Source organism: Pempheris klunzingeri, chromosome 4 (assembly GCF_042242105.1).
Source record: "Pempheris klunzingeri isolate RE-2024b chromosome 4, fPemKlu1.hap1, whole genome shotgun sequence".
Classification (NCBI taxonomy): Eukaryota; Metazoa; Chordata; class Actinopteri; order Acropomatiformes; family Pempheridae; genus Pempheris; species Pempheris klunzingeri.
The window spans coordinates 11242116-11265034 of NC_092015.1; the positions used below are offsets into that span (position 1 = coordinate 11242116).

The 22919-nt window shown below is 43.5% G+C and overlaps 3 protein-coding genes across 4 annotated transcripts; all 3 read right to left on the reverse strand.

Annotated features, from left to right (window-relative positions):
• Nucleotides 1-45: 45 nt before the first annotated feature.
• On the reverse strand, nucleotides 46-5025 carry trim59 (tripartite motif containing 59). 2 transcript variants are annotated; one of them, XM_070829167.1, is made up of 5 exons: nucleotides 4920-5025; nucleotides 2875-3221; nucleotides 2526-2747; nucleotides 2216-2425; nucleotides 46-1931 (listed from the first exon to the last, which is right to left on the reverse strand). In XM_070829167.1, exons 2-5 carry the CDS (start codon nucleotides 3127-3129, stop codon nucleotides 1329-1331), a joined length of 1290 nt encoding a protein of 429 aa, XP_070685268.1. In that variant the 5' UTR covers nucleotides 3130-3221; nucleotides 4920-5025; the 3' UTR covers nucleotides 46-1328. The 2 variants fall into 2 exon arrangements, with proteins under 2 accessions (XP_070685268.1, XP_070685270.1); XM_070829169.1 differs by lacking the exon at nucleotides 4920-5025 and having other exon boundaries at nucleotides 2875-3321.
• Nucleotides 5026-5514: 489 nt separating this feature from the next.
• Nucleotides 5515-19092, reverse strand: kpna4 (karyopherin alpha 4 (importin alpha 3)). The gene is made up of 17 exons (XM_070828676.1): nucleotides 18868-19092; nucleotides 17065-17109; nucleotides 16822-16911; nucleotides 15412-15441; nucleotides 15119-15171; nucleotides 12870-12965; nucleotides 12466-12551; nucleotides 11494-11580; nucleotides 11216-11385; nucleotides 10104-10148; nucleotides 9822-9953; nucleotides 9596-9724; nucleotides 8732-8836; nucleotides 8540-8611; nucleotides 8192-8354; nucleotides 7991-8085; nucleotides 5515-7879 (listed from the first exon to the last, which is right to left on the reverse strand). The coding sequence occupies exons 1-17, from the start codon at nucleotides 18934-18936 to the stop codon at nucleotides 7784-7786; spliced, it is 1563 nt and encodes a 520-aa protein (XP_070684777.1). The 5' UTR covers nucleotides 18937-19092; the 3' UTR covers nucleotides 5515-7783.
• A 1243-nt stretch (nucleotides 19093-20335) lies between these two features.
• Nucleotides 20336-22380, reverse strand: LOC139199775 (ADP-ribosylation factor-like protein 14). Its single transcript, XM_070828927.1, has 2 exons — nucleotides 21943-22380; nucleotides 20336-21181 (listed from the first exon to the last, which is right to left on the reverse strand). Exons 1-2 carry the CDS (start codon nucleotides 22255-22257, stop codon nucleotides 20873-20875), a joined length of 624 nt encoding a protein of 207 aa, XP_070685028.1. The 5' UTR covers nucleotides 22258-22380; the 3' UTR covers nucleotides 20336-20872.
• Nucleotides 22381-22919: the final 539 nt, after the last annotated feature.

A 22919-nucleotide genomic window follows, 5' to 3' on the forward strand; every position in this document is an offset into this window, starting at 1 on the left:
AAAACGGGCAAATTAATTACAGACATGATGCTCAAACTGCTGCATTTAATGTAATAATTTCTACCATCTTAACATAACAATCCCAGTTTTCCTGCATGAACACTGGAGACTGTGCTGAGCTCATGTGACTGTTCGGACATCGTATTTCACACTACAAAGATGACTGTAGCGACCATCAGCTAACTGAGCACCACTGCAGCGCTAATCGACTGATCGACCATCTCATACGGGCGCTCAGGCGGCTTTTGAAAATTATGACTGCTACAAAAACTAAAGGCATTTGAACAAGTTTATTGAGATTTCTTTTTTAAATAGAGAAACAAAGTTTATAAAAAACAAAATCGAACCACTACAACAGGTCTGGGTAACATAACATTTGTAATAAACTGCTGACCTGCATCATACTGATACCTGACTGAAGCTTCTGTAAAGGCAGTGATTTTAACAGACCATTTTAGTAAAAACAACTCTGTCCTACTGATCCTGGTAGGACCGACAGTCCACTACAATAAGGCAGCTATGTGCGGCGAGCTAAAGGCCTGATGGGTAAAGGCACGGCGAGGGAGCCGCTCAGAGCTGCAACACGATCTGTGGGCTCTTTAGGCTCTGAGGTTCACCTACTGTAAACACTCGTGTAAGGAGAGACGTGTGCGGCACCGTACCGCCGTCCTCTGACGCCACGGGAAAGCTGCTGTGGTGTCCCACTGCATGATGGGAAAGGTGACATAAGAATCCTTCGGCACCAGTTTAATATTTCAGGTTTTCACCTTGAACAAACCGTAATGTATGTAAAAATGTTTGATATGATAACAGTTCATTAGTTGGGCAGTGTGACCCATAACCTGGAATAACACACTCCAAAGAGGAGCGAAGCACTTGACCGTAACAATATATATTTAAAAAAAACACAGCTACATAAACTGCTCAGATTTTGAACTTGACAATATTTTTGAATGTCCTGTTTAATTCTGTAGCAGAGAAAAGGGGGGCACGTGTGATGCTTTTCTTCAGGACTCTTTAAACTGAGGCCAAACAGATTAACATTATTGTCTCCATGTGGCGGCTAACGCATTTAAAAATGTAGGGCTTTTTTCCTGCTGAAGTTTTTGCTCATTTTTTTCAAGTGGAGTTTGAGGCGTCGCTGCAGGTTCAGTGTGGCTCTAAAACCCTTGTTTCATTGTGATCCACTGCTAAATGTGGTTTTGCTATCAAACTTAAAACAGCAAAGTAGTCCCAGGAACGCCTGATCACGGATAGCAGGTGTTTAAAGGTATTTTAGAGTGTGTGGGAGCCCTCAGTAAAGGTTGAGGGTTCCAGCTTGGTCTCTTTCAGTGAGACGTCAGAGTTTTAAATAAGGCAGCCAGCTGCTGGAAGGCCTTTTCACCCACCGAGGAGAGCTGAGAGCCCCATCTTTCGGCGGCAGCCTCCGTTGCTGTGTACGCCGACCCCGCTGTGTCCCAGATAGATGTGACCAGTTCGCTGCTCACGCCGTGGACAAGCTGGCTGAACTGAGAGAGCAGAGAGAAACCGAGCGACGCCCCTCCGACCGGGTTCGCCCACAGCGCTGCCAGCAGGAGCAGCAGCCCCAGCAGCACCACGAAGGGCGTGGGCTGCAGCTCGCACCACAGGTCCTGCGCCCAGCCCTCGGGCCGAGCCCTCTCGACTTCCGTCTCCACGCTGCCGCACCTGGCGCAGCAGCACACCTTGGGGACGGGCGCTTCCTCCAGGCTCCCGATGGTCACAGCGGGCCAGTGATGCTGGAGGTACTCTGCCGCCCGCGGGGTGACGGACAGGTTTACCACTGAGGGCAGAGGGGTTTTAATGAACTCCTCCACCCTCTCTCTGAACAAATGCACCTTCTCCAGGAAGACCAGCGGCGAGTCCTCCTCCTCTACTGATGAGCCCAAGGACACCAGGTCCAACTGCTCTTCCTGCAGGAACAACAAGACCATTATCGGCGCCGTGGAACGCCAGCAGTGCTGAAACCATTGGTTGAATAATCAAACGAAACAAAATGAATGGACAATCTGATAATCATTTTGTCATTTATCAAACAAAAAGTAGCAAACTTGCTTTTCTCTGTTTTCTATTACTTTAAATTGAATGTATGTATATATTGACGTTTGTAGGAAAACAGTCTAACTAAAGTCACACTAAATGTGTGATGATGAGTGCAATGATTTGATGTGAACCAGTCACGAGCCCTGATGCACACCTGTAGCTCCTTCACTCTGTGGATGAGGGGGTCGTAGGCCCGTGCCACCTCCGCACCGGCTTTATCCAGGGCCTCCATGTAGGCGTGTCTCTTCTTGGCCACCGCCACCTCCAGCTTCTGAAAATACTGGCTGACGTCCTGTCTGTCCTGCCTCACCACACCCTCGCAGCGGGCCCTCTCCTGCTCCAGCTGCTCCCCCAGTTCACACACCTAAACAGAGGGGACGGGACACGCCGCAGGTTTTTCAGAGAATATTTCCATGTGAATTTGCCTCAACTCGGCGTTCGTCCACGCCAAAAGGACTCCCCACCTGTGCCCATCTGCGCTCAGACAGTCTGGCCAGCAGCTGCGATGGCGTCTGTTTCTCTCTGATGAATGCCGCCTGCAGGTCGTCTATGGGATGGCCCTGGTGCTGCCCGACAGTCAGACACAGCCCACAGATCAGCTGCCGATCCTGGATGCAGTACATGTTCAGCGGCTGCCTCTGGTGCTCCTGGCAGGAAGGGGGTCGTGGCTCGCTGTCCTTCTGGTACTGACACAGCAGATGAGCAAACAGACATGCGACACAGGTGAGCACAGACTGAAGCAGCAAAGGGTTTCAGACAGACAGGGAGTCAAAAGGTAAATGTTTCAGCCAAACACAAGTGATTCAGTCCTACTTTCTCGATGATGGCCCGCAGAGATACGTTGGTGGGCAGAGCGTCTACGCCCGCAGGGGGCAGCTCCATCACGCTGCGACAGTTGGGGCATTTTAGCGGCAGGCGGAGCGGACGCCAGATGGAGTAGTTGGTCGACACCTGGAGCAAGTTGTCCAGGCAGGTCTTACAGAAGGTGTGTGAACACGGCAGGACTCGAGGGTCGGAGAACAGAGAGTAGCACACGGAGCACGTCAGGTCCTCCTCTAGGTTGTCCATGGCGGAGCCTAGAGGCCGGGCTCAGGGCTGAGGGATTAGGGAGAGGAAGATCTGGCAGGACAGCAGGACGGATGAAATACTACGTGTTCCACCTGTTCAGCAAAATATATTGACTTGCTACAACCGCAAAATGAATATAACCTGGTGATAATTGGGACAGAATGTGAGTTTAGACTCAATCAACCACTTTGATTATCACTAATTTTCTGAGCAATACTTCAAGGTTCCAGCTTCTTAAATGTGTGATGATTTGACGCTTTCTTTCTGTCATATCACAGTGAAGTGAAATACAGTTTGGACTTGGCCTGCTGGTCACACATGAAAAGACATTAGAAGAAGAAAAATAGGCATTTTACCCAAGACGATCAATTGAGAAGCAGATTAATCAATAATGAAAATAATCCTCTGTTGCAGCCTTACCTCAGGAAAAAAATATTTAGTACACTCCAGAGTTATTTTCATGACGGTGTAAAACCCATTTTTAATTATCATCTCCGCTCCTCCAGCCTGTGACTGTCAGCACACCAGTGTTACACTCAGTGGCCTCTTTATCAGGCTGCATGTGTTCACTAATGCAGTCGTAGTTAAAGGTGGTGTTGTATTGGAGGATATTTTGAGAGGGGTTCTTTTTTTTGTTTGTTTATTTTAAATATAAAGCAGTGGAGTACAACACCAACATTGATTATGACCTCCATGCTATAACATATTTTATCAACGCCTCTATAGCTGTCAAAAAAACATGATGGCCATTATAAAAGTAGACTTTAGGGCAGAACAGTTGCATTAGACAGCACAAGTGTACCTAATAAAAGTGGCCACTGAGAATATAATTAGTGTTTCCCTGTTAATATTAAGAGGTTTAACTAGTAGGGAATGTCTCATTCACCTCAATACAAGAGAGGAAAAACAAGAGAACAGCTCATGTTAGAGGATCAGAGTGTGTGTGTGTGTGTGTGTGTGTGCTCCCTCCTCTTGTTACTGCCTGCACCGCAGCGACAATAGGAGGCCTAATGCCAGTCCCCCCCCCCCCCCCCCCCCCCCCCCCCCCCCACCCCCCCACCCCCCCCCCACACACACACACACACACACACACACACACACACACACACACACACACACACACACACACACACACACACACACACACACACACACACACACACACACACAGTTGTGAGGACAAGCTGTCCAGCTGTGCAGCCGTCCCCCCCAAAACCTGATCCTTGTCTGGAGACACACTGAATCTGGGCTAACAGGTGTCCTGCTGCGGCCCGATCAATAACACCAATTAAACCCATTGTCACGGTAATCTTAGCCATGTCCACACACGTAAAGGAGAATTAAATGTTTGGAGCCGTTTTTTCTTTCTCCCTTTACACCTTATTGTGAAATGTCAAATATTGCACGCTGTTAGCCGGACAGGTTGAGTTTGTATGCGAGTGTTGCATCAGTTTTACTCCGCATAACATTATCTGATTAAATCAAAGACACTTAACCGCCTTCACAGATTGACACCCACATAAACTCTCAATCTGTGTTTTCACGGAGCGGAGTTTCGGATCAAACTACCAGAAAATGTAGCGTCCACAACATAAAGTCTGTTTTTAGCCTTTATTGAAACTAACCAGGTTCTCCCACATACTGGTTGAGTCAGTCACACCAGAGTTGTTGCCACTACGTTCTACACAACCCCAACCCCATTTGTTATCTGGTTTTATAACCTCTTCGTTTAGAAACAACGAACACGGTTTGAAAAGAGGCGTGAGGCGAGAAACTAGTAACAAACTCACCGTCTGCTCGGAGCTAAGCGTCTGTCCAAAACACAGCTTTCATTTCCTGTTCCTGCTCGTGCTGCCTTCAAGTGCTCTCGGTAAATTCTCCTAACTGCTGCGAGCAGGAGGAGGAAAAATACCAAACTTTTAAGTGTACGTTCAAAAGCTAGTGTAAAATAAATATACGGGAAGTTGTGTGTTTGGAAAAGTTTTCAGATTTGTTTCAACCTGCTTCTCTTACATAAGTAGCTCTGTGTATCGTCTTGCCTTCACCCCATCATTATTTCATCCTTGAATTAAATATATTTTTGGCGCTTTTGCTGGTGTTTACGTACTTAGTTCCCGTAATAACTTCCACATTTCCGACAATTCCGAATGCACCGTTTCTTTTTAGCGTAGTGCGCATGCGTATTAACTGTTTGCCTGGCCAATCAGGTCCCGCCATTTCTCGATTTGAATTTCTCTACCTCTCGGCTCAACAGTCGCCAGAAACGCAGACATTTGGCTGTTTTTCATCTGGTTTAAAAAATGGGGAGAAAAAAAACAAGAAAATAGGCGCTAAAGGATTAATCACACCACTTCTCCACAACAGACCACACACACACACAGTCTCTCGAGTTGGGTTTCACTATTTATTTTCTCGAAGACAACCTATCCTGTAGCCTATCTCCCAAAAAAAGGTTTTTGGGCAAACCACCTTTTTTTTTTTTTTTTTAAACTTCCATGTCATAATTTTCGATTTGAAACCACATGTTTGCTAACAAGGAATGCTGCAAAAAATACCCCTATGTTCAACAGAAGGTGTATGAGCACAATGTGTAATCATTTACTACAGTGTTTGAAGTTAACACAAAAAATGGGTAAGCAGGGGTAAGCTTGTACACCTAGCTGGTAGGAGAGGAGAGGGGAGTATGGGGCTGAGGACTCTGCAAGGTACTAAAGGTACAGCAAACTTGTTCATGGGTTTATTTATTATTCAGGAGAGCCCGCTTAGGACGACTCCAGTCTGACATGTGGGACACCCTTTGACCTTGAGAAAAGGGAGGTTAAATCCCCTCTTACGTCTAGCTGAGATACATTAGCAGATTCATTACTGCTGCTCCTGAAATAAAGTCATTATTTTCTCAAGTATCACTAAAAAGCATCATTGGATTACTCTAGAAAGACAACAAAGATTGTGGTTGAGTGATGCATATTGTAGAGGCTGTTGGCAGGTCAAAACCTATGAAACCGACCAACACACCTTCAGAAAGACTTCAGGCCTCACTTTGCAGTACATGTGCAAAACCATAGATTATTTAGCAAATTGGACACTAGTGAGGGGGAAGGGAAAGGGAGACATGTAACATTGAAGCACAGTTTTACTTAAAATGAAAATTACACTGTATCCACAGCCTAAGGAAACTAAAATACCCTAAAAAATAACTGTGCTATAGTTTAGTACATGCAAAGGTTATGATTCACAATCCTACGTGAAATGGCCATTTGTTCTCTTCTCCCTTGGTGATAAGTCAAAGCTATGGCAACAATACTGCAAAGCAGTGATTTTGCTATAAATTGAAGGAAAAATAATAAGGTGTCACAAGGGGAACAGGTCATTTGATTGATTATAGTGATGGTGTCAGAATTTCACAGCATCAAGCCCATGTCTGGTGCGTAGGTTAGGGTTCTGGTGTGAGGGTGGAATACGATCATCGTCAATCACCTTTACAGAAGCAATGAAACTAAAAGCTGAAAATAAAAAATATCATAAAAAGGAACACACTGGAGGCAAAAAGAAAAGCCCAAAAGCCACCAAATGCATCTTAATACAATGCACTGCTGCTCCACACCTGCCAATAGCATTGTCCAGTGTCAATTAATACTAACTTAATAATAATTCAAAACAAAAAATGAATCCTTTGTGATGACGATTTCTTTTTTTCATTTCCAAAGTTCTTCCTTTCAGGGATTTTGAGGATCAGCCTCTCTTTCAAAGGCAGAATTTCTTTCCTGAAACCTTTGCTAACCTCATTGTTGCGTTTCTCAATTTTGTTTCTCTTCCGATGTTGTATTTGTGGGTTTCTTTTTTTCCCCGTCTCTGCATGCGTTCTCACCCAGACTTGCATACTCCCAGTCACGCACGCAGCCAAGCACACACAACTCATCCGTCCATTCTCTCGCACATGCGACACGCGCAGCCGGACTCCTGGCCCCGCCCACCAGGGGGAGAGAGGATGGTGCCCTGTTGGGGCGTCTCGTTGGAGGAGATGAACCTGGCTCCTCAGCACTGAGTCCAGACATTCATACACAATGGGTCCATTCACACACATGTCTGATAGCGTGGCCGATTGGGGGAGGGGCACTTTGAGGGTGGCGCCCTCTGTAGTCGGAGGACCGCAGAATTGTGATGGTTCGTGGTTCATCTCAGTTCATAATTATAGTTATATTCATGTCTGCGTTTTGCTGTATTGTAACGTGTCAAGATCACTTGATTTCTTATTTTTGGATGTCCTTGGTTCTCCCCGGGCAGACATCGAGTTTTTTTGTTGTCATTTGAAGTAGTTTTCCGAAGACGACAGCTCCAATAACACAGAAGTTATGTCGGCATGTCTCTCAACGCATTCGATGTAGATGTTTTGCTTTTTTGCAACATGTAGCCACTCATTCTCACTCGCACCCACTCGCCATCTCAAACTTCATTTGGGCTGGTTCCCCTGGAATGCCAAATGAAATCCACACATTTTTCTCTCAGATAAGATGCAGCCATGGATCCCACGAGCCAAGCACAATGGATCAAATTTCTCACACTCTCGCTCTCTTTCGCTCTTTCTCTCCTAATTTTTTTATGTTGAACAGAGTGCTGCATCGTGAACAAAACTCCAGAATACCCCAGATGCCGTCTAGAACTGGAATCCCTCGGCTGGCACGTTGGCTGAGTTAAAGCCGTAAGTCCCGCCCTGGATGGCCTCTGGGACCAGGCTGGTGTCTTCATCAATCTGAGCGAAGAGACGAAGCAGCGGGGCATTAGCGGTGTACAGCAAACATGGCAGGAGACCAAACACTTGTACTACTAGTCCAACTTCTGTACTATACAACTTGTGACTTACATCATCAGATGAGAAGAACTGATCAATAATTTCGTATGCCAATTTGTAGATATCTTCATTTTCATGATTCTGCAGTTGCTCCACTTTTTCCAAACCTGAGGAACAAAACGAAAACAAGTTGTACGTCATTCATTCACCCGGAAACACCTGAAGTTACTAAATACCAACACGATGACCCTCAGTGGTACGAGTGGAACTTACCTCCACATTCCTCAATAAGGTTAGCGATTGTTTCAGCCTCGTCATCGGCCATCTTGAGGATGTTGCTGAGGCCGTCAAGAACGACCTGCACGACCTGGGCGTCCTTTACTGTCAGCAGGTTGCAGAACGGAGGGATCACCTGCTTCTCAATCAGGTGTGCCACCTGTAAGCAACAGAGAGATGCATCAACATGTTAGAGAGGGAGGGAATACTTGATCAACGGGAGCATTTTCACTCCAAATTAACAAATTTTTGCAGATGTTCTTTTTTTGCATTTGACTATTTTAGTATTAAATGTTCCAATAGGGGTTAAACAATAAAACTCAGCCTTGTTCAGAAGATTCGTACCTGATCTTTTCTCCCACTTATTGTCAGGTTGCTGATGGCCCAGGCTGCTTCCTTCTGAGTGCCAAAGTCACCCTAAAAAAATGAAGGCGTGTGAAGTGAGCAATACATCTCTTTCCTATACGCGCTCCAAAAGTAATCGTAACATGAGCCACTTGTTCTTCACACAGTTTATAAAGACAGATGGATACACACCTTGTCGAGCAGGTGAATGATCATGGGAACTAGCTTAGCGTCAATGACAGCCTGCACCTGCTGCTGGTTTCCTGCTGTGATGTTGGACAGGAACCACACTGCCTCCTACAGGACAAATAGCACAAATACAAGAGTCAGTGGCAGCTTTCTGCTGTTGAGACGGCCAGTCGAACCATGGAGCATTAAATGTCGACAGGTTTTAACCTCAAAGAAGACTGATTTTACTGTCACATGTTTAACTAGAGGAGGAGGAACTTGTCAGAGAAACCCACCTCTGAAAGATTTTGATTAGAATGAAACATGACAGACTTTCCATCTTCTCCAGAGCTAAAACACTTGTCAAAATTGAGTTTGTGTGTCTGAACTGGATCAGAATCCAGAGGTCCAACTCAGAGAGTTGGACCTCTGAACCTCTGGAGACAGAGTGCTATGGGCGGGGCAAGGGTGGTTTTGAGGCTCTGATCATCGTCCAGGTCACAAAGAGGGCCTCGTTATTTAAGTGACCGGTCTCAGATGCACTCTGATATCAGCAGAGACACATGGTCCTCAGCACCCTGTGCCACCAACCCATGGTATCACACATTCAATCACATGCACACAGAAAACCAATCCCAATCCCCAACCCACTTACTACAACTAGACCCCCACTGAGATCCTCTTCGTTGTCCTCATCTTCATCCTCACGATTCTCGATGTTGTCGATGTGAACTGCTAAAAGTAGCTATCTGTCCCATCTATACCATTCACACAACATTCATACTAGCACCAAGTCTCCGATTTCATCACTTCCAACACAACTTGCAGTAGTTTAAGGTCAACAGGGTGCGTGTTCATGTTTGGGAGGAGGAGAATAGAGTGCATTACCTTGTTGATTTTCTCCTTCGGGTGTGTGAGGAGGGCAGGGAAGTGGCTGAGAGCATCACAGTTGAGCACCACCTGGGTCTGTTCGTCTGTGCCAGTCACTATGTTCCCAACAGCCCTCAGGGCAGCAGTCTGGACATGGAGAGGAAGTGTAGAATTGTAATGATGATGATAATACAATCTATTAAATAATTGAATTCTAAATATAATCAATCTCATCTCTCCATACCTGAACTTTGACTTCCTGGTGACTGAGCAGAGGTACCAGATGAGGGACGATGCCGGAGTCGATGACCATTTGGATCTGCTCGTTCCCGGCGTCTGTCAGATAAGACAGAGCCCACACGGTGTCTACCAAGATCTGGAGGCAGAAAGGAAGAAAAACTAATGAATACGCAGTTATAACTTAACAGGGATGCATTTTGTGGGAATAAAGCGCTGCTAATAGTTGAATGAGGCCAAAGCGCGGCAGCCTGTCTACAAAACTTGAAGAGGGAGTTGGTTTACTCACACTGACATCAGTGTGGTGGATCAGCACGCAGAGAGCAGGCAGGATCTGAGAAAACAACCACAACAAGAAAAGACAGGTGGAATCGTTAGGTGGAGAAAATTACAACAAAAACATCAACACAGTCCCCATGTGATCTACAAAGGCTTAGCAATAGTCAATATGGCTGCACTCTGCAATACCTGATACACCATCAGTTTCAGCACACAATGGCAACACACTGAATTTTCCCTCATTTAACCAGCTCAGGTAGGCCACTGATGGAGCTTACAATAAACACATCTCTCTTAGATTTGAGGAGAGGGGTGGAGGCACAGTGACTTCACATGCATACAGAAAAATTGAGCATTCACAGCAGCAAACAGACCTCAAAATATTTAAGCTCCCATCCAAAGATTTTCCTCTGGTAACCATTTTTGTAATTTGTGTCACATACTGTAAACCAGATTTCCTAAAGATAAGAAAGGACCCTTCATACGGTCCAAAGTTTAGAACTATTTTATCATTTTAAGACACCCTTTTCAAACCAACGTGGATGTTCCTCAACAGGGGTTTTCCTGGCTTTGATTGGGCCTTTGGTGTTTACTATGCGCAACACTAAGCACATCTGCAATCAGTAAAGGCAATTAGTCTGTGTTAACTAATTTTACAGAAATCTATTCATTTTCTGAACATAATGCTAGTTAACGCCCTTTCACACATGCAGCACACTACAGGATTGTCCGTGTCAGAAACAGTCTCACCTGCTGGAGGTTTGGTCTGGGAGAGGCATGCAGCAGGCAGTGCATGACGCAATAAGTATGCTGCTGTTGTAATAAGGCGTTTTTAAGATTGACAAATTGCTATTAAATTCATTCTGACAGGATTTGGATTGCTATTTGTATCCTCAATTTGTATAATTTTGGCCAGCAGACATTGTCGATCTCTTATAGTCATGAGTCAGGATATCTTGTGTATGAACTGAACAAGGCCGCATCCCTCACTGACTTCCCATTCATAAACACTGAAACAAACACCAAAATACTACCTTTCCATAAAAATGTTTCCCAGAAATCTTGCATACACGTGTAAAGTTCACTCATTTTCACGCTCCTCCTCCACACACATACACACACCTCCTGAATCGTCTCCATAGGTGGTGGAGGGTCCTTGTGGCGGCACAGATTGACCATGACCCAGGTGACATTGCGGAGGAAGGTGATGGGGATGGAGGGACTGATGAAAGAGAGCAGGGGCTTGACCACACCCAAGCTGATCACATAGTCTCTGCACTGAGGGCCATCACCTGCAGAACACACATGCACACACACGATCGTACGGATGGAACTCGTGTCGTCTCTGAAAAGACCGTATTTTTCTAAACACGCTCATGTTCACACCAACAGCGACTCACCTATGATGTTGCCCAGGGCCCAGACAGCCTGCTCGCACACGTTCTGGTGAGGAGAGTGAAGCAGCCTCAGGAACAGTGGCACAGCGTCTACACAAAGGAAGCAGACCATTGTCGATCACAATAAAGGACATCTCATGATCAGATGTGCTGCCTTAATTCAGAAGTTATAGAGCAACTCTAGTAAAAGATAAAGGTTATACTTTAATACAACTTGAATCATAGCGTGCTAAGAGAGAAAGAGGGAGAGTAGGAGAAAGTCTAATAACCATTATTGACTTGATTATTCTGACATAAAGCAATGCACAAACAAATCCAGTTCTTTACAATCAGATCTTTAAAGAAAATAAGATACGGATGAAATATGCTTCAAAGTCAAATCCAGAGATACACACACGCTGCCGTTAAGCCTGCATAATTAACCACACATTATAATGTTATGTATTGCGAAAATCAATAATCCTGAAGTTCCCTGATTTAATTGCGTCAGTTGCCTTATGTTCCAGCTTGCGATAAGTGGCAATATTAATGTGACAAATCACATCCTTTGAATGTACAAGCAGCAGGCAGCTCTATTAAGAGAGAAAATGTCACATGGGCCATCTCACAAAGTTGAAAAGAATCAATAAACCCAATATTACAAAGGAAACTGATGCTGATGTAGCACGGCGTCTGATTTGCAGGCTGTTTTTCGTATTTTTGGACGCAACACCCATAATTGAGTACAATTTAATTATAATTTTGTTTGGTAAGTACAAACTAAGAAAAGTACTGCTGACTATCCAAGTGATCAAGATAAATATTCATAGTGTTTGTGCTGTAAACAAGTTTTCATTTGTGATTCTTGCAGCAGACAAATGCAGACCAATGTAACATAAAGTCAACAGTTAGTTGAGCATTCAAATTCTTCCTTAAAGATGGTAAAAAAATAACAAGAAGAGGGAAGAAGTGGTGTGTTGTGCTAGTGCCACTCACTGGACTGGACCACGGCCTGAGTCTGCTCTGAGGTACCAGAAGCGATGTTGGTTAGAGCCCAGGCTGCCTCAAACTGGAGAGATGGGCTGTGGAGAGGTGAGAGGCGGATGAAGGCAGCGATAAAACCGAGTTTGACTGGGCAGTTGCGTCAAACAGTAAGAGTGTGCTGATGAGTCATTTATATTTCTGCCATTCCCGGAAGGTGAAAACTAGAACACATTAACATAACAGCAACAGCTCTGATGTAGGCAGGGCTAAACCCTGGCGGCTCATTTGCATAACTTTGAAGTGTACATAAACGCAACATGATCAGGGAAAAAGGGCTAACTTGTACTATAATTACTGCACATGAAAAAGCATGATTCACTGCTGCATGCAGACAAACAGAATTACAGCCTGCTTACTTGTCATCCCTGTCCAGGCAGTGGACCAGTATAGGAAGGATCCCAGACTTAATCAGGTCATCTATGGGAGGGTTACGGTCACTGGACAACAACTTCCTACAAAAACAAAGAGGAAACAAAAGACCATTACTCACACATTCATACTCGCGTAGCTTTACTGACACATACCAGCGAGAAGGACCAATTACACACAGAGAGAAACAGCCAAAGAATGTGAACTGTCTACACACTGCAAGTCAATCACAATCCCTGTGACTGTACTGACAGGAGCCATCACGATGCTCATGACCAAACATCAACATGACAGAACAGCAGGTACAGTCTGATGGCATCTCCAGTGTGCAGATAACGCTGCAGGGTAGACTTCAGTGATATAGAAAGAATGCAAGACATATGGTAAGGCAAGCATATGAAAAACAACAAAGAAAAGCTCTGAAATATGAACATGTTTCATGAATTCAGCCACCTTATGCTGCACATAACCCAACTTAAAGAGGGCTGCACCACTGAGCTGCGGTACCATTTATAATGTCCATTAATCAGACGAGGCTGACTTAGTGTAAATCATCCCCGTCTACCCACGGTGGAAAAACATTCAGCCCCTGAAATGTCAACACTGAAACGGTATTTTTCAAGCGGCCATCAATATTAATCAGAGAACCCCTTAGAACAAAGTACTGCTGTTTTGGTGCAGAACCTCTGATTTACAAATGGATGTGAATCTGGATTACACTCAAACTGGTGCAAACAAATCCTCAGCATGATACAGCATTAGGTTTGGGTGACCAAGGCATTAGTAACATCATGATAATCATGAGAGTATTGTCTTGATATTGATGAGTAAGTATTTAAATCCACATAATAGGTTATATGGTGTTTCAGGAGTAATAAAATACTCCTCTCTAGTATTGGAATCTCATGCCGTGTCAGATGCCACAACTTTCTTTAGGTCACTTTCAGATCTGTAGATTATTATAAAGATCACTAATAAGATTCCCGTCCTTGACAGATAACACTCAGACACATTCAGTCGTAGCATTTCTTTTGAATTCATACTGACACCACAATCCCAAAATCGTGTAGTCGATCCACTTTGCCTTCACACCATAAATAAACCACACCAGCATCTGCTTAGACTTTTCTCACATGATCTCAGTCTGGTTGTTTAGCCCGCACCGCTTTCATACCAGCCCAACTGAACAAAACTAAACAGGTTAGATGTGAAAACATACCAAGACACTTAGAACTAGGGTCGAACGACATGGAAAAATAACCTAATTGCAACCTTTTAGACAAATATTGGTATGTTTCGATTCAGTGTGGCATTTCTTCCTAGATTCCATATCTTCTGTATTATTCACTATAAGCAAGCAAGCTATATATCCTTTTAGTATACGACCAACACAACACTGGATACAGTCAAAAACATAAAGTGCTCTTTCCTGTAGGCCAGGCCTTCATGTTACCATGAAAGGAGATGAATTGATGTGAATATATAATTTTGTAGCCACTGAATCTTTTTTTTTTTTAAATCAGAAAAAAGAACTATAAGTGTTGAGAGGTGTTAAGATTACTTTATAAAAAATAAGTCTGATCTCCGGTCAGTTACCATAACAAATCAATGCTTTTTTTAGTCTCAATCATAAGGAGTCCTGACTCTTCAACATTTTGATCAGTGATACCTGCCGAATGGTAGTCAGCCTGCTTGAAACACTGGTAGCCTGTTTTTTCAGCCATTTAATCGTCATACATGGGCAAGTGATGCTTTTTTAAATGCTAAATCGTGTGTTAACGAGTGTTAACTCGTCTGGTAGTAAGACATGTTCTGCCCAATACCAGACTGTCTAATCCCAAAAAATGTCCCAACAACCAACAAACTGATTCGCTTTAACACTAAAGTCGTCTCTTGCTCTTTGGCGTTCGGTTCTGCCGAGGCCATTTGCACACGGCAGTACTGTCACAGCTTGCAGGTGGCATTTTACAAGTTGTTTTCTTCAGCTAATCTCACTCATGTGTCCCCTGTGAAGCAATAGAGCAGCATGTGCCATGTGTGCATGTGAAGCCCACAGGACCAGGCCTTTCCACCACTCAGTGTTTAAAAAAAAAAGTCCTACTTAGAACTGAACATCAATACTACAAGACACTAAATGATTAATTCAGAGACAATAACAATTATTGTCCAACTACTGGTGTAAACTGATGGGATAATCAGTATTGAGCGTGTAGAGTGTGAGGGTGTTTTCTCCTACCTTGCAGCCTGCACAGCACTCAGCTGGACACCCTGGTTATCACTGGTGGCATTCTAAAACAATGCATAAGCCAACAGAGTCATAAACAACATTGAAATTACCCAATAACATTCCTACAGTCTGTATGCTGTGAGCAATTGTTTTTTAAATAATCTAAGTTAAAGATCAGCCAGCTTCCTATTTATATTTGATAACAATATAGTGATAAGAAATGTGACTTTAGTTTGGAGGACAGGACATAATATGTAAACTGCACATGAGACAGGCTAAATGACAATTTAATAACTACTTACTTGTACTATTGCTTCAAGAGAGGTGTTTTGCTAGAAAAGAAAAAACAAAATAGTCATAAAGTTGTAAGTTACAAGATGATCAGTAGCAGGTAAAATTGTAAAGTTGTGGTTAGGCAAGAAAAACAACACTGCCAAAAACAGAAGTCCCCATAAGACAAAAGCCATCTGAATTTCCTGAGGAGCGAATACCCTGGCAGTACAAAACGCATGTGAGCGAACATCTGCTAGCTTCTTCCTTTGCATTAAAAACAGTTGTTCCTAAAACTGCTTTTGTATGCGAGGCTGACAAAGCAGGAAGGAAAGTCACCAAAGCACCAGTGAGATCAGCGAGGGGCGGCGATGATTGGGAACTGCCTTCAGAACAATGTGATCACTTGCATTTTCACTTGAGCCAGTGTGGTGCTGTGGTGTAACAGTCAGCAGGCTGGACGTGCAGGCCAGCATTCAACATGATCATTTGCCAATTGGCAGCCTCGCCTGACGCCCTCTACCGGGAGTTCAGAGCCCAGTGCAGGCTTCTCCTGGTGGGAACCCTGAGTATCACTTTTAATCAAGCACTGAACCGTGACTGCGGGCCACAATAAATAAAGTTGACCAATGCCTCTGATAGCCAGCAGTTGCAGCTGATTGCCTGTGCTTCCTCAAACAAAAGGGGGGCAGTAGACCTAGAGCTAAAATCAAACCAGAGGGAAAAGATTCAAACACAAACCTGCATACAAATATGTGCGTACTTGCAGTAGATTTATATTTGTGTATTAGATTCCATGGCTGTGGGGGAAGATTGAAGAGACAACTGTAGCCTAGTTGGGCCTCTGGGAATTAATAGTGGTGATAAGAACTCAGGCAACGGCTGAAAAGGCTTTTCAAGGTTGAGGGAAGTATGGATCTGATATAAAAGGGTATATATGTATATATTTATAGCCTAACAAGTTCAGCAGGCCTAAATTTTTGCTTTTTAAAATGGCAACAAACAGCAGCAACAATGTGTTATTTTAGGCCGACTGAAAACAGTCACACGGCGGCCATTGCTTTGTCAAGTATTTAAACTAGATTGGCCAACATGCTTTTCCACAAAAGCTTCTCTAATGTCTTGCAGTGAGTCATAGCAGCATGTCAGTGTTGATGCACTGCTAAGCAGCCCGTTTCGAGTCAGCCCTCTCAATACCACTGGGCAGTTACTGTGATTGAATTTCTGAACTGCTGAGTGGCCATTTTAATCCAGCAATGCCACCAAACGTAGAGCCCTATAGTGATGGTGGGATTCTTGGTTGGTCTACTTTTGGCGATGTCGTTAGCCTAAACTATGTAGGTCTGATGTGTGCCAGCACTGCACACACGAGGGGGGTGACTACCAAGGCATTTACTGGTGACCTTTAAGGTTCATTTTGAGCGGAAGATGCACAAACATACCGATCTGAAATCTCCATCAACATCAGAGTCCTCACAGAAGTCCTCATGGGGCACATTTCTCCTCTTCAGAAGGTGCTCATCTCTTTTGTTCTGTGGTGGAGGGGACATAAATATCATTTCATGTATATTCCGGCAGATACTAATGATGATAAAATGGAAAACTTAATGTAGTTGTAAGAGTCAGCTACTGCAATTATCTGGTAGTTTGTATTTTATGGCACATCATAGCATAAATGTATTTACCTTTCTGAGTTCCACCACGACCTCAGTCCTCTGTCTTCTCATAGTCTGTGGGTGAGATAGCGCTTTAACATCACACATCCAGGAAATTTAATCCCAACCCAGCTTTGCCCAAGAGAGTGACACCAGCTATGGCATCAATTTTGGGCAGAGGCTGAGACCAGGATCCAGTCTGTGCGATGAGAGCTGATCCGCAGTATCAGTCATACCTGGGGCATTAGGTCAACAGCCCACACTCTGCGTATGATAGCACCCAAACACACTTCACAAGAGCCTGGTCTCATATGACTCAGCTGAAGTTACTGTAAGATCATTTCATGTGCTTCAACAAACCAGCTAACTAAATATTCTATATCAATGCTGTTTTCAGCATGTTCTCACCCATAAAAAAAAAAACATACAAAAGTTATGATAATGAACTCAGTTCCCAATTAATTGTGCACATTTAGCCAAAACTAACAAATCCTGCAATAACACCTACATTCATCAAGGTTGTAATGTTCAGTTTTTGCTGAATTCTGATTTGTGGTCTTTATCCAAGATTGTAGTTTGTGCTGTTATTCGGTTGAATCCCATTATATTTCATTTAGCTTACAAACATTGCTATGAGCCGGATATAACATTAGAAACACCTCCCAGATTATCACAAACTCCAAAATGACCATGAAGTTGAATCAACTCCTGAAACAGTTCAAACACATGAGTTCATGAGTGAAGGATTTATTATAGCATCAGTTTTAGGTAAATAATGTTTCATACCTGAACATATGGCTCACTACATACATTTAAGCAGGAGTGTTGTTTTAGTAGGACTTTAGGAGCAGATGTTTGTCAGTGATGCTTGTGTTCATCAGACAGATCTCCACCGGGGCGGTAACTAGTTAACAGGTTCACAGGCAAGTCATGTCAAGTGGCCTGGCTGGCAGCACAAACTACTTGTCAAACAGGATGTATGAGTGCATCCTGCTCACATACATCTTAGGAGAGCCCGCCTGAAAAAAAACCACACATCCCCTGCTAACATTAGTGAAGCAGGGTCCTGCTGAGTTGCCTGTAAATCAACTGGTAACTTATGGATCCGGCGTTGGCTAACATGCAACATTAGCTTTGATCAATCAGTCATGTGATGGTGTTAACCAGCTGGCCGTGTTAACCTTGTTTTCTAAGCTTGTGTAACCTTAGTAAACCACAGAGTGCAAAAATTAACACTGCGCCACAGTTTAAAAGAGCCAGGTAACTGGCCGGCTAAGAGGCTAACTGGTTTTCCGCCATTGTTTTTGGTGATAAAGACGGGGGATGGGTGGATCTGTAGCCACCAGCACCACCGAGCTTAGCGGTAGCTAGCACGCAGGTTAGCTAACTGCAGTATCAAAATAACGCTAATCTGCCGCTGTTTTAACGCGCCAATCAACCAAATATACCTCTAAACTCACACGGATGTTAATTATATGTACTTTTATGTGCACCTTAAGACGTTTTCACGAGCCTACACATCGACCTAACCCGCTCCGGTGGCTGATATGCTTCAGTTAAGCTAGCATGTCCCCCGTGGGCCTGGCTAGCAGCGAGCTCCGGCTAGCTTCTCGGACGTGTTTTATAACGCGGCCTCACGGTGCGACGGAACCGGTGAAACCCGACGTGAAACCGCCCAGCCGAGGCCGGCGGGCCGGGCCGGGTGATCTGTGAGGCCCCACGGCCGAGGCTTTGGGCTCCAAGTCCCCGATGGTGGACATTAGAAAACGACGTCACAAGGAAGCCAGGAGGCGAAGCTGGCGCCGAGGAAACACCGATATGCACAACTTTTACCTCCAAATCACGGCCCTTATTCTTGAAATTCTTCAGCCGCTGGTTGTCCAGTTTCTCGTTGTCGGCCATGTTCGCAATTCTGGTTTCGTTAAATACAGCTGAACTGGTGGATTTGGCTTCAGAGCTGCCCTTTTTGCTGGTTCCCCTTTTTTCTCAGGCTTTCGCTAACGGACTATTTTCTGCTGCTCTGTCCGCGGTGCATACTGGGAATGCCGGTGGTGGAGGGCAGCCTCGCTCTGGCGTAGAGGAAGGGTGGGGAAATCCCCTTTACTCTCATTGGCTTCACTGTGAACATCCATCTGCAGGGCGCGCCTCTCAGCAGCATACAAACTCAGGTTTCACCACTACATCCAATGACAATTAATTTGCACTGTATACATTTACATGCATGTGCAGTTTGCATGTTCTGCAGTACTGAGTAATTCTGCTTTATGCCACTGTATATTTCTCTATCTCATATTTGCATTAATTTTTATATATTTAAAGTTTTTGCACTAATTCTGCTACTGACACTTTATTTTTGCACCTTCTGTCTCCTCTGTTGCTGTAAAAAGTACATTTCCATTCCATTCCATTACATGTATTTTACTGCTGTAGTTACTTTGCACATTAAGATTTCACGTATCAAATATGTGGTCATCCTAAAAAATATGATGCACTTTTACTGTAATTAAACAGTTAAACAGCCAATTGTAAAGCCACTAAGCAGGGCAGACAATTACCCAAACATCACTAAAATCTGTTTTATCCTTTCACAGGAGGACGTTTCCTTGTCACACAGATTAAAACAAAGAGGGAATATTGTGCTTAAATGGCAATAACTTTGATTTGACTCAGTCAGACTACTGAAGCTTCATATTAAATTTGGATGAATTTAAAAATGTATTTTCTTTTTGTGAAAGCTTTCGGTAACGCTTGATATATTTTTATTTTTACCGTTCTTATTTATCTTACCTTATCTTTATTCTTTGAATTGATTTTATGTGCTTCTTGTCTGGTTTTGTAAAGCACCTAGTCAAGAAAAGTGCTATATAAATAAAGTTGTTATTATTATTATTATATTTGTGAGTACATTTTACGAGGACTGTAGATTTAGTTCCACATCGCCTACATTGCATTGTATATTCAAGAACTCTTTCAACATACATGTGAGCATGTGAGTAATGTTTTAATACAGACTTATAAAGATGAACACATTCTTTAAAGCTCTATTCTATATGGGCCTGAAGGCAAAATCTGTAGATTATAGATTAAATAATCTATAGATTATTTTAGTATATTTACATGTAATGTCATTTTTACATTCTCGTATTAGAGCTTTTTCTTAAATAAAAAATTTGAATACTTGTTCTACTATTTATTTTATCACTCAAACTCCAGAAGAACAACCTCATTTGATTCCACACATTTCAACAACTTTATGTCATTGCAACAAATAGACAAAACAGACATTTATAGACAGATTTGACACTTTTGTAACTATTTTAATTTGTTGAATGTCACAATTTGTTTTCTTGTACACAGCATATTGTGAGACAACACTAGCAGTGCCACTCCAAATAGATAAATAAAGCAAATCTTGCAAAATAGAATGTTTTACACAAATTAATAAAAAATAAATAAAACAAAAATGGATAATACAGGATTGGAAATCAACATTTCTTTGAGCTGGACAAACTTGAGTAACAAACACGGGCCAGTTTTCCATGTACAGTACAGTATGTAGGCTACGCTGACAGAATGAATGTATTTCGCAAACAGCTCATATCAGACACTCACTGTTTTCACAAAATCATCCCCATAATCCAGGAGTACTCGCCACCTCCTCGTGAGTTATCACCACGGTGTGAAGACATTTTATCCTCACCAGGTCTGAGTAGAAGAGATTAACCCTTAAAACTTTGATCATGTCATCAGTTTGGTTTCGGCCACAGTGAGCTGATAATAGAGGAGGAGTCCTGCTTAGTCGGTCAATGAATGAATCTCCAAGAGGGATTTTCAGCCTTCATCTGCTGCAGGGCAAGACTTGTTTCATAGCTGTGATACTGAAGCCCTTTGACCTCATCTTCACCTTAATGTCCTCCTGAGTCTGTTTCAGTGGAGTCTTCATCAGATAGACAATCCTCCTGAAACCTTCCTCTAGTCCCATGCCGCTGGCGGCTGAACACGGCTGGATGAACCAGTCCCTGCCCTCGCACACTTTCCTCAAGTCCAGTTTCAGGCAAAGCGCCTCAGGGCTCAGTGCTCCCTGAAGGTCCTGTTTGTTGGCAAGGACCACGAGAGGAACCGCTCTGAGACTCTCATATCTCAGGACCTGTGGAGTGGAGCCAACACAGAGAAGAACACTTTAACTACAGTTTTAAGATAAATCTTTCCAAAGCATGAGGGTGCTGTGTTTAACCGAAGTACGAAAACACTCAATATATGGCTGATAACACACTGTAGTGTAATTGTATTTAGAGATTAGGACATTTTAGCATTTATTAATGTATATGGCAACAAAAATATATATAATATAACACAGTTGATATAAAATATGTCATATTCATTTATTCTATTTGTTTATTTATTAATCATGTATTTATGTAGAAATCATAGTACATGACAACTGAGTAAACTCCATCCTTACAAAGGCAGTGAGCTTCTGCCAAAAACTGATTTACATATATATATATATTTGTGTGTGTGTGTGTGTGTGTGTATTTCAAACTACTATTTCTGAGTTCAAGAATGGCCCCTCAAGCTCAGCACATGTTCATGAGTTGAGTAACATGCACCTATAAACAATTTTAAACCTGTTTTAAGTAGGTCGTGTAAATGTGCCACGTTTCTGGGTCTGATATGGTTTCATTCTGTGATATTCAAAGTGAGCACAGAGAAACTTTCCCCCTTTAAAAGACGAATGGTAAAACCTTCTGGTGTCAAACTCTGCACCAACATCATTCTGCACAATGAAGGTCAAACATCCAAATAAAGTGACAGTAAGTAAAACACATGTACTGCTATATAAAATGCTAAATAGTGCTGTTAAAGTGCTATTCTGATCACTAATCAAATATTCTCTAATCTAATTACCCGATGAAGTTCCTTGCGGGCCTCGTCCAGCCTCTTCTGATTCCAGCTGTCCACCACAAACACCAGTCCGGCTGTGTCAGTGTAGTGATGCTTCCAGTGGGGCCTCATCTTCCTCTGGCCCCCCACATCCCACACCGTCAGGCCTGGGCTGCTCCTGTCTGTGTCCAGTGTCTCCACGTTGAAGCCCACAGTTGGCACGGTCACCACGCTCTCGTTGTACTTCAGCTTGTAGAGCAGGGTGGTCTTTCCTGATCCGTCCAGGCCCAGCATCAGGACCTGGGCTTGTTTCTGAGGCTTGGATCCATGCACACCCATGTTGTAGACAGTATGGCTTCTTCTTCTTGTACAACTGTGTAAACTCAGCTGTCTGCGCCCAGTGGCTCCCTTTGTACTGTCTATCTGTAGGCTTAGTGTGTCTGGTCTCTTATGGAGGCTGTGGGCAATCAGCATGCTTTATGTACGCCCCCGGCAGAGTGATCCCTCCCCCTCTGTTGTGATGGGAATCCTTCTGTCCCTGCGTAGCTTTCAGTAAACCTATTTATATCCAAAGTGACGGTGCATGTGAGCAGCGCTACATGCAGTTCTCTGGTTACCACATCACAGTTGGAGGAGTCACATCACACCTGCCCCAGATCATCATGCACACCGGCAGCCAGGAAGTCCACGTTTGGTACAACGAGAAGATTGTGTTACTTGCTGGCTGGATGTCCCGCAGTAATGACATCACAGGGACATTTTGGTGGAGGGCTGGTTTTAACTTTAGACTGAAGGTGCGACTCCAGAAATCTGCCAGCAAAAAAAATTTCTGCAAATCTGTTGTTCATCTTAAATTAATACGAGTGTATATATACAATGTTTTTAATCATTTTACTACAGTGAGACAGTGGATTCAAACAATCAACGTATTGACTAGTGTGATATGATAAACCCTGGACTGATCAGAGAATCATAATGTCAGTAGCAACATAAATTCAGCT

Coding starts and splice junctions, on each gene's coding strand:
- LOC139199775 (XM_070828927.1), bottom strand. CDS start 22,257: ATGGGTGTGCATGGATCCAAGCCTCAGAAACAAGCCCAGGTCCTGATG. Junction 21,182..21,942: donor CCCGCAAGGAACTTCATCGG/GTAATTAGATTA, acceptor TCCACTCCACAG/GTCCTGAGATATGAGAGTCT.
- trim59 (XM_070829167.1), bottom strand. CDS start 3,129: ATGGACAACCTAGAGGAGGACCTGACGTGCTCCGTGTGCTACTCTCTG. Junction 2,748..2,874: donor TGCGGGCCATCATCGAGAAA/GTAGGACTGAAT, acceptor CTGCTGTGTCAG/TACCAGAAGGACAGCGAGCC. Junction 1,932..2,215: donor ACAGAGTGAAGGAGCTACAG/GTGTGCATCAGG, acceptor TTGTTCCTGCAG/GAAGAGCAGTTGGACCTGGT.
- kpna4 (XM_070828676.1), bottom strand. CDS start 18,936: ATGGCCGACAACGAGAAACTGGACAACCAGCGGCTGAAGAATTTCAAG. Junction 10,149..11,215: donor CTATGGAGACGATTCAGGAG/GTGTGTGTATGT, acceptor TTGTTTTCTCAG/ATCCTGCCTGCTCTCTGCGT. Junction 8,837..9,595: donor CGAAGGAGAAAATCAACAAG/GTAATGCACTCT, acceptor TTTGTCCTGTAG/GAGGCAGTGTGGTTCCTGTC.